This window comes from Oncorhynchus masou, unplaced genomic scaffold (genome assembly GCF_036934945.1).
Source record: "Oncorhynchus masou masou isolate Uvic2021 unplaced genomic scaffold, UVic_Omas_1.1 unplaced_scaffold_1765, whole genome shotgun sequence".
NCBI lineage: Eukaryota > Metazoa > Chordata > Actinopteri > Salmoniformes > Salmonidae > Oncorhynchus > Oncorhynchus masou.
Window position 1 is genome coordinate 18,649 of NW_027007824.1, and position 13,427 is coordinate 32,075.

At 43.8% G+C, this 13,427-nt stretch overlaps 1 protein-coding gene across 1 annotated transcript in view; it reads right to left on the reverse strand.

Annotated features, from left to right (window-relative positions):
* Positions 1–356: 356 nt before the first annotated feature.
* LOC135532198 (phospholipid-transporting ATPase ABCA3-like) overlaps positions 357–13,427 on the reverse strand; it is an 86,434-nt gene continuing 73,363 nt past the window's right edge. The window contains 4 exon segments of the mRNA XM_064959803.1: positions 357–3,128; positions 6,320–6,393; positions 8,657–8,853; positions 9,048–9,218. Coding sequence (XP_064815875.1) covers positions 3,006–3,128; positions 6,320–6,393; positions 8,657–8,853; positions 9,048–9,218 — 565 coding nt within the window. The 3' untranslated portion in view covers positions 357–3,005.

Genomic DNA, 13,427 nt, shown 5'->3' on the forward strand with positions numbered 1-13,427 from the left:
TTCCCCTCTGAAAACACCAGAGAAAACCTGGGTTGTAACTACTGAGGGTTTCTGTGCCTTCCCCTCTGAAAACACCAGAGAAAACCTGGGTTGTAACTACTGAGGGTTTCTGTGCCTTCCCCTCTGAAAACACCAGAGAAAACCTGGGTTGTAACTACTGAGGGGATACACACAGGTCATGCTCTGATTCACAAACAAAGCATACAGGTGTTAACAGTATATGACCACAGTGTACTACTGGCTGAGTTCAGCTGGTCCAGTTTTATATATTTGTAGAACAGCTGGCTTATTATTAGAAATACCTCATCGTTGATTATGTATAATGGGAGTGTGGTGTTTCTAAAGTAAAGGAATACTTGTTTTTGTTCCAATTTGCATAAAGCAAATTTAATTTAAAAAATAATAGCAGTAATTATACAGTAGACAAGGTTAGTTCCATGATACAGTACATACGAGTACAATGATGAAGAGTCCCTTTTTAAATATGATACATTGTATTTCATCCTAATCATATGCATCATCATCATCATCACAATGTTTTCAAGTTCTCTTTTACTTGCTGTAAGACATGTCCATTTGGATGAACTAGCATCTATAATATGTATAAACGTAACAAAAACAGTTGTCAGGACAGAGCCCTGTATAATCAATAAGCACTATTTTTTGTCTTCCAAACATGAACGTCAGCCTCTACTTAAGTCTGTCACCACTTGCCTATCAGTTTGTCAACTATCCTACACAGTGCTTAAGTTCCACCATCCCAGAAACAGCCATTGTTGCGGAGGTTTACTTCAAAAGTGCTTTTAAAAAATAAAATAAAAAGTCAACTTGCTAGATTGAGTGAGCTATGAGGGAGGGGTTTGGGGGGCAGAGTTGATCCTTCATGGTCCTTATAAAGAGGCTGTTTTACAGTCAGTTGCATTGATAAGTTAACCATTTTCAGAAACATTCTTTTAAAAAGGACAGCTTACTTTTTTTAACTGAAAACATCAACAAAAAAGTCAGCTACCCCTTTAAGACGTTTATACTATGCTCCCATGACTACTGTTGATAGGTTAGATACATAACCACATCAACCAGTGTAGCATTGGGAGAACATAGGAGAGTTAACCTGTCGAGACACAATTGGACTAAATATTGGACTTGGCCTAAACATTTTCCACAAAGCAAAAAAAATGTATAAATGGAATGCTGGGACAAGACGCAGGAATTCTCTGTCTGGACAGAAATACTTTCATTCCTGTGGAAGCTACTGTCTTTAAACATCACATTCTCATTCAACCTCTTCATTCAATTACATTGAGAAAGGGTTTGCAAATGAGAAAACAAAACAGCCAATGGACGGGAAAAAGTGACTGATTTGTTGACTGGACGCTGTGTTACTCTATAGTAAAGTACTCTAAACTCTATATTAAGAAGAAGTAACAGTGCATTGGTCCATAGCTGTAATGCATCTACACATTGATAAGCAAAAACATCATTTTGTTTCAGCCTTCAGGAATAACATTGTAGTACTGTAGTAGTATAATTGACAGCAGTAAAGGGACAGCACACAAACAAATAAAGTTAACAAGAAATGCTTAAACTGCAGTTAAATTAGTGTGGGTTCAGTGATTTCACAAGGTCATTGACTTGTCCCTTAAAGTCAAATAACATATCTGTACCTCAGCAGGTTGAGATAGTGATTCTGTAACTATGACACTGCATCAAACTTACTATAGCCCGTAGAAAGGGAAGTTGTGCTTCAGTCAGTGGACACAATGCTCAGGATAGAAACCACACAGTCCAACATGCCCAAATCCTTCAAGACCTTTTTTCTTTCTGAATCTTGCAATTAGGAATTTTGATGATGGTCTGAGGGCAACTCAATACCTAGCACACCTTTGGTGTGCCATGCAATGCAGTGCAGAGAGGTTGTTGTTCTTTCAGACATGCAATTGTTAGCTACTGTTTCTGCAAACCAATCTAATGATTTCCTACCGGAAGTGGCTTCAGTACCATGAATCTATTACATCATTTACATCCGACCAAAAATGATGAACACGTGTTAGAGCATAGCATTTACCCTGGCATGGCATTAGCATGGCATTTACCCTGGCATGGCATTAGCATGGCATTTACCCTGGCATGGCATTAGCATGGCATTTACCCTAATAAAGAAAAAAAAAATGTTGATTTGTTTTACAATTCCATCACTTGAAGTGCTTCATTGTATATTTCAATCATATCAGTGACGAACAATACCCACTGTGCACAATTGTTTAGGATCACAGTAAGAATTATATGAGGAGACAAAAATCATTCATAAAGAAAGCTGCATACAGTTCACAACCCTGCCTGTCACACATTCACAACCCTGCCTGTCACACATTCACAACTCTGCCTGTCACACATTCACAACCCTGACTGTCACACATTCACAACCCTGCCTGTCACACATTCACAACCCTGCCTGTCACACATTCACAACCCTGCCTGTCACACATTCACAAGGCTGAGTTGTATTATACAGAGTAGACCATCATATCCAGTGGTATCCAGTTGTATACATGGTCTTTAAACGTCAAAGACAAAAAGGGGTAACATCGAAGATTCCTTACTTAGAACTCCCTAACCCTAACCTTGCCTCTGTACTGACCTCAATGTCCAACACACAAACTGATTGAACAGAAGAGAAAGGAGTGGTTGATGGTTAAGACCCAGGCTTGGATCAACAGGTCCAGTCTGGTTGGCAGACCAAGCCCAGCGGGGTTAGAGGGAGCTGGGGTAACACGGCCACGTTGAAGACCGGGTGTCCAGGGATTCAAACTCTGCTCCATCACTGCACAGTGTATGTCTGTGTGTATGTTGATCAAGACCTGATCATAGCTCAGTGGCGCGTCACATAGTCGAGCCCATGTACACAGGTCAGCCACACAGAGTGGAGAGATACACACGACGGATGGACAGAGAAAGAGAGAGAAACAGAGAGATGGAGCTCCCCCTCTTCTTCCTCCTCGCTGTATCTATTTCCTGCTGCAATGCTGGAACTGGGCGAAGCTGAGGAACACCTGTTCCAAGGAGATCTGGCTCACAGCGTAGTCGTCGATGTTGTACTTCTCTTTGGCTGCCTCCAGGGTGCCAAACACCTTGGGGAGGATGGGGGGATGAAGAGAGGGGATAGAAAGAGGGAAATCATAGGGTGAGTCAGTGCTTAGCCTAAAATCAAAAGATGTATCTGACAACGTCAATTGTGTGGAGTTGTCGGATACAAATCAAAGGCAAATACGCCATTACACTCTTTCTCCACTAGATGGTGCTCGTACAGTCTAAAAGACAGGTTGGCTGACAGGTTAGGTCTCCACTAGATAGTGCTCTTACAGTCTAAAAGACAGGTTGGCTGTCAGGTTAGGTCTCCACTAGATAGTGCTCTTACAGTCTAAAAGACAGGCTGTCTGACAGGTTAGGTCTCCATTAGACAGTGCTATTACAGTCTAAAAGACAGGTTGGCTGACAGGTTAGGTCTCCACTAGATAGTGCTCTTACAGTCTAAAAGACAGGTTGGCTGACAGGTTAGGTCTCCACTAGATAGTGCTCTTACAGTCTAAAAGACAGGTTGGCTGACAGGTTAGGTCTCCACTAGATAGTGCTCTTACAGTCTAAAAGACAGGCTGGCTGACAGGTTAGGTCTCCACTAGATAGTGCTCTTACAGTCTAAAAGACAGGCTGGCTGACAGGTTAGGTCTCCATTAGACAGTGCTATTACAGTCTAAAAGACAGGTTGGCTGACAGGTTAGGTCTCCACTAGATAGTGCTCTTACAGTCTAAAAGACAGGTTGGCTGACAGGTTAGGTCTCCACTAGATAGTGCTCTTACAGTCTAAAAGACAGGTTGGCTGACAGGTTAGGTCTCCATTAGACAGTGCTATTACAGTCTAAAAGACAGGCTGGCTGACAGGTTAGGTCTCCATTAGACAGTGCTATTACAGTCTAAAAGACAGGTTGGCTGACAGGTTAGGTCTAAATAGTGCTCTTACAGGACAGGTTGGCTGACAGGTTAGGTCTCCACTAGATAGTGCTCTTACAGTCTAAAAGACAGGTTGCTGACAGGTTAGGTCTCCATTAGACAGTGCTATTACAGTCTAAAAGACAGGCTGGCTGACAGGTTAGGTCTCCATTAGACAGTGCTATTACAGTCTAAAAGACAGGCTGGCTCACAGGTTAGGTCTCCATTAGACAGTGCTATTACAGTCTAAAAGACAGGCTGGCTGACAGGTTAGGTCTCCATTAGACCGTGCTATTACAGTCTAAAAGACAGGTTGGCTGACAGGTTAGGTCTCCATTAGACAGTGCTATTACAGTCTAAAAGACAGGCTGGCTGACAGGTTAGGTCTCCATTAGACAGTGCTATTACAGTCTAAAAGACAGGCTGGCTGACAGGTTAGGTCTCCATTAGACAGTGTTCTTACAGTCTAAAAGACAGGTTGGCTGACAGGTTAGGTCTCCACTAGATAGTGCTCTTACAGTCTAAAAGACAGGTTGGCTGACAGGTTAGGTCTCCACTAGATAGTGCTCTTACAGTCTAAAAGACAGGTTGGCTGACAGGTTAGGTCTCCATTAGACAGTGCTATTACAGTCTAAAAGAGGCTGGCTGACAGGTTGTCTCCATTAGACAGTGCTAAAGTCTAAAAGACAGGCTGGCTGACAGGTTAGGTCTCCATTAGACAGTGCTATTACAGTCTAAAAGACACAGTTGGCTGACAGGTTAGGTCTCCACTAGATAGTGCTCTTACAGTCTAAAAGACAGGTTGGCTGACAGGTTAGGTCTCCACTAGATAGTGCTCTTACAGTCTAAAAGACAGGTTGCTGACAGGTTAGGTCTCCATTAGACAGTGCTATTACAGTCTAAAAGACAGGCTGGCTGACAGGTTAGGTCTCCATTAGACAGTGCTATTACAGTCTAAAAGACAGGCTGGAGGTTAGGTCTCCATTAGACAGTGCTATTACAGTCTAAAAGACAGGCTGGCTGACAGGTTAGGTCTCCATTCTCCAGTCTAGGTTGGCTGAGGTTAGTGACAGTGCTATTACAGTCTAAAAGACAGGCTGGCTGACAGGTTAGGTCTCCATTAGACAGTGCTATTACAGTCTAAAAGACAGGCTGGCTGACAGGTTAGGTCTCCATTAGACAGTGCTCTTACAGTCTAAAAGACAGGCTGGCTGACAGGTTAGGTCTCCACTAGATAGTGCTCTTACAGTCTAAAAGACAGGCTGGCTGACAGGTTAGGTCTCCACTAGATAGTGCTCTTACAGTCTAAAAGACAGGCTGGCTGACAGGTTAGGTCTCCATTAGACAGTGCTCTTACAGTCTAAAAGACAGGCTGGCTGACAGGTTAGGTAGATAGTGCTCTTACAGTCTAAAAGACAGGCTGGCTGACAGGTTAGGTCTCCATTAGACAGTGCTCTTACAGTCTGAAAAGACAGTCTAAAAGACAGGCTGGCTGACAGGTTAGGTCTCCATTAGACAGTGCTCTTACAGTCTAAAAGACAGGCTGGCTGACAGGTTAGGTCTCCATTAGACAGTGCTCTTACAGTCTAAAAGACAGGCTGGCTGACAGGTTAGGTCTCCACTAGACAGTGCTCTTACAGTCTAAAAGACAGGCTGGCTGACAGGTTAGGTCTCCATTAGACAGTGCTCTTACAGTCTAAAAGACAGGCTGGCTGACAGGTTAGGTCTCCATTAGACAGTGCTCTTACAGTCTAAAAGACAGGCTGGCTGACAGGTTAGGTCTCCATTAGACAGTGCTCTTACAGTCTAAAAGACAGGCTGGCTGACAGGTTAGGTCTCCATTAGACAGTGCTATTACAGTCTAAAAGACAGGCTGGCTGACAGGTTAGGTCTCCATTAGACAGTGCTATTACAGTCTAAAAGACAGGCTGGCTGACAGGTTAGGTCTCCATTAGACAGTGCTCTTACAGTCTAAAAGACAGGCTGGCTGACAGGTTAGGTCTCCATTAGACAGTGCTCTTACAGTCTAAAAGACAGGCTGGCTGACAGGTTAGGTCTCCATTAGACAGTGCTCTTACAGTCTAAAAGACAGGCTGGCTGACAGGTTAGGGCCAAGGAGAAGGGGTAGGGAGTGAATAGGGACCTGCTGAGAAAGAGAAAGAGAGAGTGGCTCAGTCGGTAGAGCATGGCGCTTGCAACGCCAAGCGTCGTGGGTTCGATTCCCACTGGGGCCACCATATGCAAAAGTAGTGGAGAAAGTCGCTTTGGACAAAAGCGTCTGCTAAATGGGATATATTATTATTATTATTATATTATTATTATATATTATTGTTACCTGTGCCCAGGTAAGAGTCTTGTCAGTTAAGTGATAGTGCACCATGCCCTGGTGTTCATCTGTTAGTAGACTTCCTGTGGAGAGAAGGAAGTGATGTCATGTTAGACCAACCCCCTAAATCAGGTATTCCCAAACTGGGGTAGGTGTAGCCTCATTCCACTGCCAAAAATAAAATTAAACCATCTAGTGCTTATCGAAACAAAAACACAATGTCAAATACAGGCAGCCTAGTCAAATAATTAACATCCAATCACATTAACCGTTACTCTCTTGCGGGAAACCTTCCCTCTTACGCAGACATATAGAAATGAAACGCGACGAAATGTCAAAAATAAGCCATGGGGTTTTTTTGAGCTAGAATAGATTACTTTTGCGTAGTAAAACATGTATAAAAGCAACCGATACCATTAATAAGAAGGGGCTAGAAGCGTCTTATATGGTGAGCTACCGAGTGGCTGGGACAGGCAAGCCCCAGACTATTGTAGAGGACTGAATTCTTCCTGCTGCCGCGGATATGGCTGGGACAATGCTGGGGGAAAAGGCCAACAAACCAGACACTGACTTCATCAAACAACTGTTTCACAACGCATCAGGAAGACATCCTCTTCTGGAGACCAGGACAACAGGAGAAGATGTGTTTAAAGTACTGGACAGCTTTGTGACATCTAATGGACTTTGGTGGTTAAGATGTGTTGGTATCTGTACTGATGGAGCAAAAGCCATGACAGGGAGACACAGTGGAGTGATTTGTAAGTCGCTCTGGATAAGAGCGTCTGCTAAATGACTTAAATGTAAAATGTAAATGGTAATGCGTGTGCAAGCAATTGCTCCCGACGCCACTTGGGTACATTGCAGCATCCACCGAGAGGCTCTTGCTGCCAAGGGAATGCCTGACAGCTTGAAAGACGTTTTGGACACTACAGTGAAAATGGTTAACTTTGTTAAAGCAAGACCCCTGAACTCTCGTGTATTTTCTGCATTATGCAAAAATATGGGCAGCGACCATGTAACGCTTTTACAACATACAGAAGTGTGCTGGTTATCAAGGGACAAAGTATTGACACTTTTTTAATAGAGAGACGAGCTTAAAGTTTTCTTTACTGACCATAATAGTAACTTGTCTGACCGCTTGCATGATGAAGAGTTTCTCACACGACTGGCCTATCTGGGTGATGTTTTTCTCACCTGAATGATCTGAATCTAGGATTACAGGGACTCTCCACAACTATCAATGTGCGCGACAAAATTGAGGCTATGATTAAGAAGTTGGAGCTCTTCTCTGTCTGCATTAACAAGGACAACACACAGGTCTTTCCATCATTGTATGATTTTTTGTTTGCAAATGAACTCAAGCTTACGAACAATGTCAAATGTGATATAGCGAAGCACCTGAGTGAGTTGGGTTCGCAATTACGCAGGTACTTTCCTGAAACGGATGACACAACCTGGATTCGTTATCCCTGTAATGCCCTTCCTCCAGTCCACTTACAGATATCTGAACAAGAGAGCCTCATCAAAATTCAAACAAGCGGTTCTGTGAAAATGTAATTTAAACAGATGCCACTGCCAGATTTCTGGACTGGGCTGCGCTCAGAGTATCCTGCCTTGGCAAATCGTGCTGTTAAGACACTGATACCCTTTGCAACCACGTATCTATGTGAGAGTGGATTCTCAGCCCTCACTAGAATGAGAACTAAATACAGGCACAGACTGTGTGTGGAAAATCATTTAAGGCTGACTCTCTCTAATTTACAACCCAACATTACAGAGTTATGTGCATCCTTCAAGAACACCCTTCTCATTAACCTGTGGTGAGTTATTCACAATTTTTGATGAACAAATAAAGTTTTATATGTAAGATGGCTAAATAAAGAGCAAAATTATTGATTCTAATTATTTGTTCCCTGGTCCTATAACAACTCTTTGTCACTTCCAACGAGCCGTGTTGTGACAAAAACTCACACTCATTCTTATGTTTAATAAATGTATCGTATAGTGTGTGTGGCAGGCTCATTACAATGATGGGAAAAAAAACATTTGAGAGTGTGCTGATGCTAAACAGCTGGAGATTGACTGTTTGAAGGGGTATGGGACTATAAAAAGTTTAGGAACCACTGCCCTAAACCATTGACAGTCATACATCTTGGATCATCTTTGAACCAGCCTCAGGGGTTGGGGTGCGTGCACATGTGTCTGTGTGCATACGTGCGCGTGAGTGTTTGTGCATGTCTACGTGTGTGTGTGTACACTACATGCGCCTGCATAAGTTTGTTTGTGTGTGTGCACCCGTGTATGTTCATGAGTCTGACTCAGAGTGTGTGTGTGTGTCTCTCTGACCTGGGAAGGTGCTCTCGATGAAGTCCTTGAAGAGTTGCAGGTCGCTATCCTCCACCTCCTTGTCCACTCGTACTTTAGCCAGTAGTGTGTAGCCGCTGCCAAACTTACTCTTCAGGTGCTGGGGACTGCCCAGACACTTAAACTGACCGTTCACCATCACAGCCAGCCGGGTACACAGGGCCTCACATTCCTCCATACTACAGAAGAGAGAGAGAAGGGGAAGAAGAGAGGAACAAAAGAGGAGAGGGAGAAAGATAAACCAAGCACGACAACATTATTTTATTCTCTGAGTCACTCTGTTCCTTCCTGTGACACAGTAATGACTGTACTGGAAGGTGGATGATGATGATGGCGATAAAGAGGATGGTGTGTGTGTGTGTGCTATGCTCACCTGTGAGAGGTGATGATGATGGCCTTTCCAGACTCTCGGGTGCGCGTCACAGCATCCCACAGCAGTCGCCTAGCAACCGGGTCCATGCCAGTGGACGGCTCGTCCAGGAAGATGACCGGGGGTCCACCAATCAGAGCCACAGCCGCACTCAGCTTCCTCTTATTGCCCCCACTGGAGGAAGAGAGAGTGAAAGGGGGGAGGGGGGTACCAAGGGATTTGAGGGAGAAGGGATGGGGGGCAAGAGGGAGGAAGGAACGAGGAAAGGCGGTGTATTTGTATCTTGACATTCATGAGCTACGTCTCTAGAGAGAAGGAGTAGTATACACTATAGGACAAGATATGTCTCTAGAGAGAGAAGGAGTAGTGTACACTATATGACAAGATATGTCTCTAGAGAGAGAAGGAGTAGTGTACACTATATGACAAGATATGTCTCGAGAGAGAGAGAGAAGGAGTAGTGTACACTATATGACAAGATATGTCTCTAGAGAGAGAAGGAGTAGTGTACACTATAGGACAAGATATGTCTCTAGAGAGAGAAGGAGTAGTGTACACTATATGACAAGATATGTCTCTATAGAGAAGGAGTAGTATACACTATAGAACAAGATATGTCTCTAGAGAGAAGGAGTAGTATACACTATAGGACAAGATATGTCTCTAGAGAGAGAAGGAGTAGTGTACACTATATGACAAGATATGTCTCTAGAGAGAGAAGGAGTAGTGTACACTATATGACAAGATATGTCTCGAGAGAGAGAGAGAGAAGGAGTAGTGTACACTATATGACAAGATATGTCTCTAGAGAGAGAAGGAGTAGTGTACACTATAGGACAAGATATGTCTCTAGAGAGAGAAGGAGTAGTGTACACTATATGACAAGATATGTCTCTAGAGAGAAGGAGTAGTATACACTATAGAACAAGATATGTCTCTAGAGAGAAGGAGTAGTATACACTATAGGACAAGATATGTCTCTAGAGAGAAGAAGTAGTATACACTATAGGACAAGATATGTCTCTAGAGAGAGAAGGAGTAGTGTACACTATAGAACAAGATATGTCTCTAGAGAGAGAAGGAGTAGTGTACACTATAGAACAAGATATGTCTCTAGAGAGAGAAGGAGTAGTGTACACTATATGACAAGATATGTCTCTAGAGAGAGAAGGAGTAGTGTACACTATGGGAAAAGATATGTCTCTAGAGAGAGAAGGAGTAGTGTACACTATAGAACAAGATATGTCTCTAGAGAGAGAAGGAGTAGTGTACACTATATGACAAGATATGTCTCTAGAGAGAGAAGGAGTAGTATACACATAGAACAAGATATGTCTCTAGAGAGAGAAGGAGTAGTGTACACTATATGACAAGATATGTCTCTAGAGAGAGAAGGGGTAGTGTACACTATATGACAAGATATGTCTCTGGAGAGAGAAGGAGTAGTGTACACTATAGAACAAGATATGTCTCTAGAGAGAGAAGGAGTAGTGTACACTATATGACAAGATATGTCTCTAGAGAGAGAAGGAGTAGTATACACTATAGAACAAGATATGTCTCTAGAGAGAGAAGGAGTAGTATACACTATAGGACAAGATATGTCTCTAGAGAGAAGGAGTAGTGTACACTATAGAACAAGATATGTCTCTAGAGAGAGAAGGAGTAGTGTACACTATAGGACAAGATATGTCTCTAGAGAGAGAAGGAGTAGTATACACTATAGGACAAGATATGTCTCTAGAGAGAAGGAGTAGTGTACACTATAGAACAAGATATGTCTCTAGAGAGAGAAGGAGTAGTGTACACTATATGACAAGATATGTCTCTAGAGAGAGAAGGAGTAGTATACACTATATGACAAGATATGTCTCTAGAGAGAGAAGGAGTAGTGTACACTATATGACAAGATATGTCTCTGGAGAGAGAAGGAGTAGTGTACACTATATGACAAGATATGTCTCTAGAGAGAGAAGGAGTAGTGTACACTATATGACAAGATATGTCTCTGGAGAGAGAAGGAGTACTGTACACTATGGGACAAGATATGTCTCTAGAGAGAGAAGGAGTAGTGTACACTATAGGACAAGATATGTCTCTAGAGAGAGAAGGAGTAGTGTACACTATAGGACAAGATACTTTGCAGACAGAGTTCAGTGTGTCAAATCGGAGGGCATGCTGTCCGGTCCTCTGGCAGTCTCTATGGGGGTGCCACAGGGTTCAATTCTCGGGCCGACTCTTTTCTCTGTATATATCAATGATGTTGCTCTTGCTGCAGGCGATTCCCTGATCCACCTCTACGCAGACGACACCATTCTGTATACTTCCGGCCCGTACTTGGACACTGTGCTATCTAACCTCCAAACGAGCTTCAATGCCATACAACACTCCTTCCGTGGCCTCCAACTGCTCTTAAACGCTAGTAAAACCAAATGCATGCTTTTCAACCGATCGCTGCCTGCACCCGCATGCCCGACGAGCATCACCACCCTGGATGGTTCCGACCTTGAATATGTGGACACCTATAAGTACCTAGGTGTCTGGCTAGACTGTAAACTCTCCTTCCAGACTCATATCAAACATCTCCAATCGAAAATCAAATCAAGAGTCGGCTTTCTATTCCGCAACAAAGCCTCCTTCACTCACGCCGCCAAACATACCCTAGTAAAACTGACTATCCTACCGATCCTCGACTTCGGCGATGTCATCTACAAAATTGCTTCCAACACTCTACTCAGCAAACTGGATGCAGTTTATCACAGTGCCATCCGTTTTGTCACTAAAGCACCTTATACCACCCACCACTGCGACTTGTATGCTCTAGTCGGCTGGCCCTCGCTACATATTCGTCGCCAGACCCACTGGCTCCAGGTCATCTACAAGTCCATGCTAGGTAAAGCTCCGCCTTATCTCAGTTCACTGGTCACGATGGCAACACCCATCCGTAGCATGCGCTCCAGCAGGTGTATCTCACTGATCATCCCTAAAGCCAACACCTCATTTGGCCGCCTTTCCTTCCAGTTCTCTGCTGCCTGTGACTGGAACGAATTGCAAAAATCCCTGAAGTTGGAGACTTATCTCCCTCACCAACTTCAAACATGTGCTATCTGAGCAGCTAACTGATCGCTGCAGCTGTACATAGTCTATTGGTAAATAGCCCACCCATCTGCAAAATTGTAATTATTCGCCTACCTCCTCATGCCTTTTGCACACAATGTATATAGACTCCCCTTTTTTTCTACTGTGTTATTGACTTGTTAATTGTTTACTCCATGTGTAACTCTGTGTTGTCTGTTCACACTGCTATGCTTTACCTTGGCCAGGTCGCAGTTGCAAATGAGAACTTGTTCTCAACTAGCCTACCTGGTTAAATAAAGGTGAAATAAAAATAAAATATGTCTCTAAAATAAAATAGTGTACACTATAGGACAAGATATGTCTCTAGAGAGAGAAGGAGTAGTGTATACTATATGACAAGATATGTCTCTAGAGAGAGAAGTGTAGTATATGACAAGATATGTCTCTGAGAAGGATAGTGTACACTATATGACAAGATATGTCTCTAGAGAGAGAAGGAGTAGTGTATACTATATGACAAGATATGTCTCTAGAGAGAGAAGGAGTAGTGTACACTATAGGACAAGATATGTCTCTAGAGAGAGAAGGAGTAGTGTACACTATAGGACAAGATATGTCTCTAGAGAGAAGGAGCACAACAAAAATAGCAAGAAAAGAGCTCTGTGACCTGCAAGTGCCCTACAAACACACCAGATGAACGATTTTGTATATGTACAATAGACGGCCTCCAGTAGTATGATACTGTGAAGAGATTTCAGCCACAAAAGTACAAAGGTAAAGAACACAATGATTCATCCAGTTCCACACACACCACACACACTGTCCCCCACTCCCAAACCAACACACCCACACACTGTCCCCCACTCCCAAACCAACACACCCACACACTGTCCCCCACTCCCAAACCAACACGCCCCACACAGTCCCCCACTCCCACACACTGTCCCCCACTCCCAAACCAACACGCCCACACACTGTCCCCCACTCCCAAACCAACACGCCCACACACTGTCCCCCACTCCCAAACCAACACGCCCACACACTGTCCCCCACTCCCAAACCAACACGCCCCACACACTGTCCCCCACTCCCAAACCAACACGCCCCACACAGTCCCCCACTCCCAAACCAACACGCCCCACACACTGTCCCCCACTCCCAAACCAACACGCCCCACACACTGTCCCCCACTCCCAAACCAACACGCCCCACACACTGTCCCCCACTCCCAAACCAACACGCCCCACACACTGTCCCCCACTCCCAAACCCACACACTGTCCCCCACTCCCACACACTGTCCCCC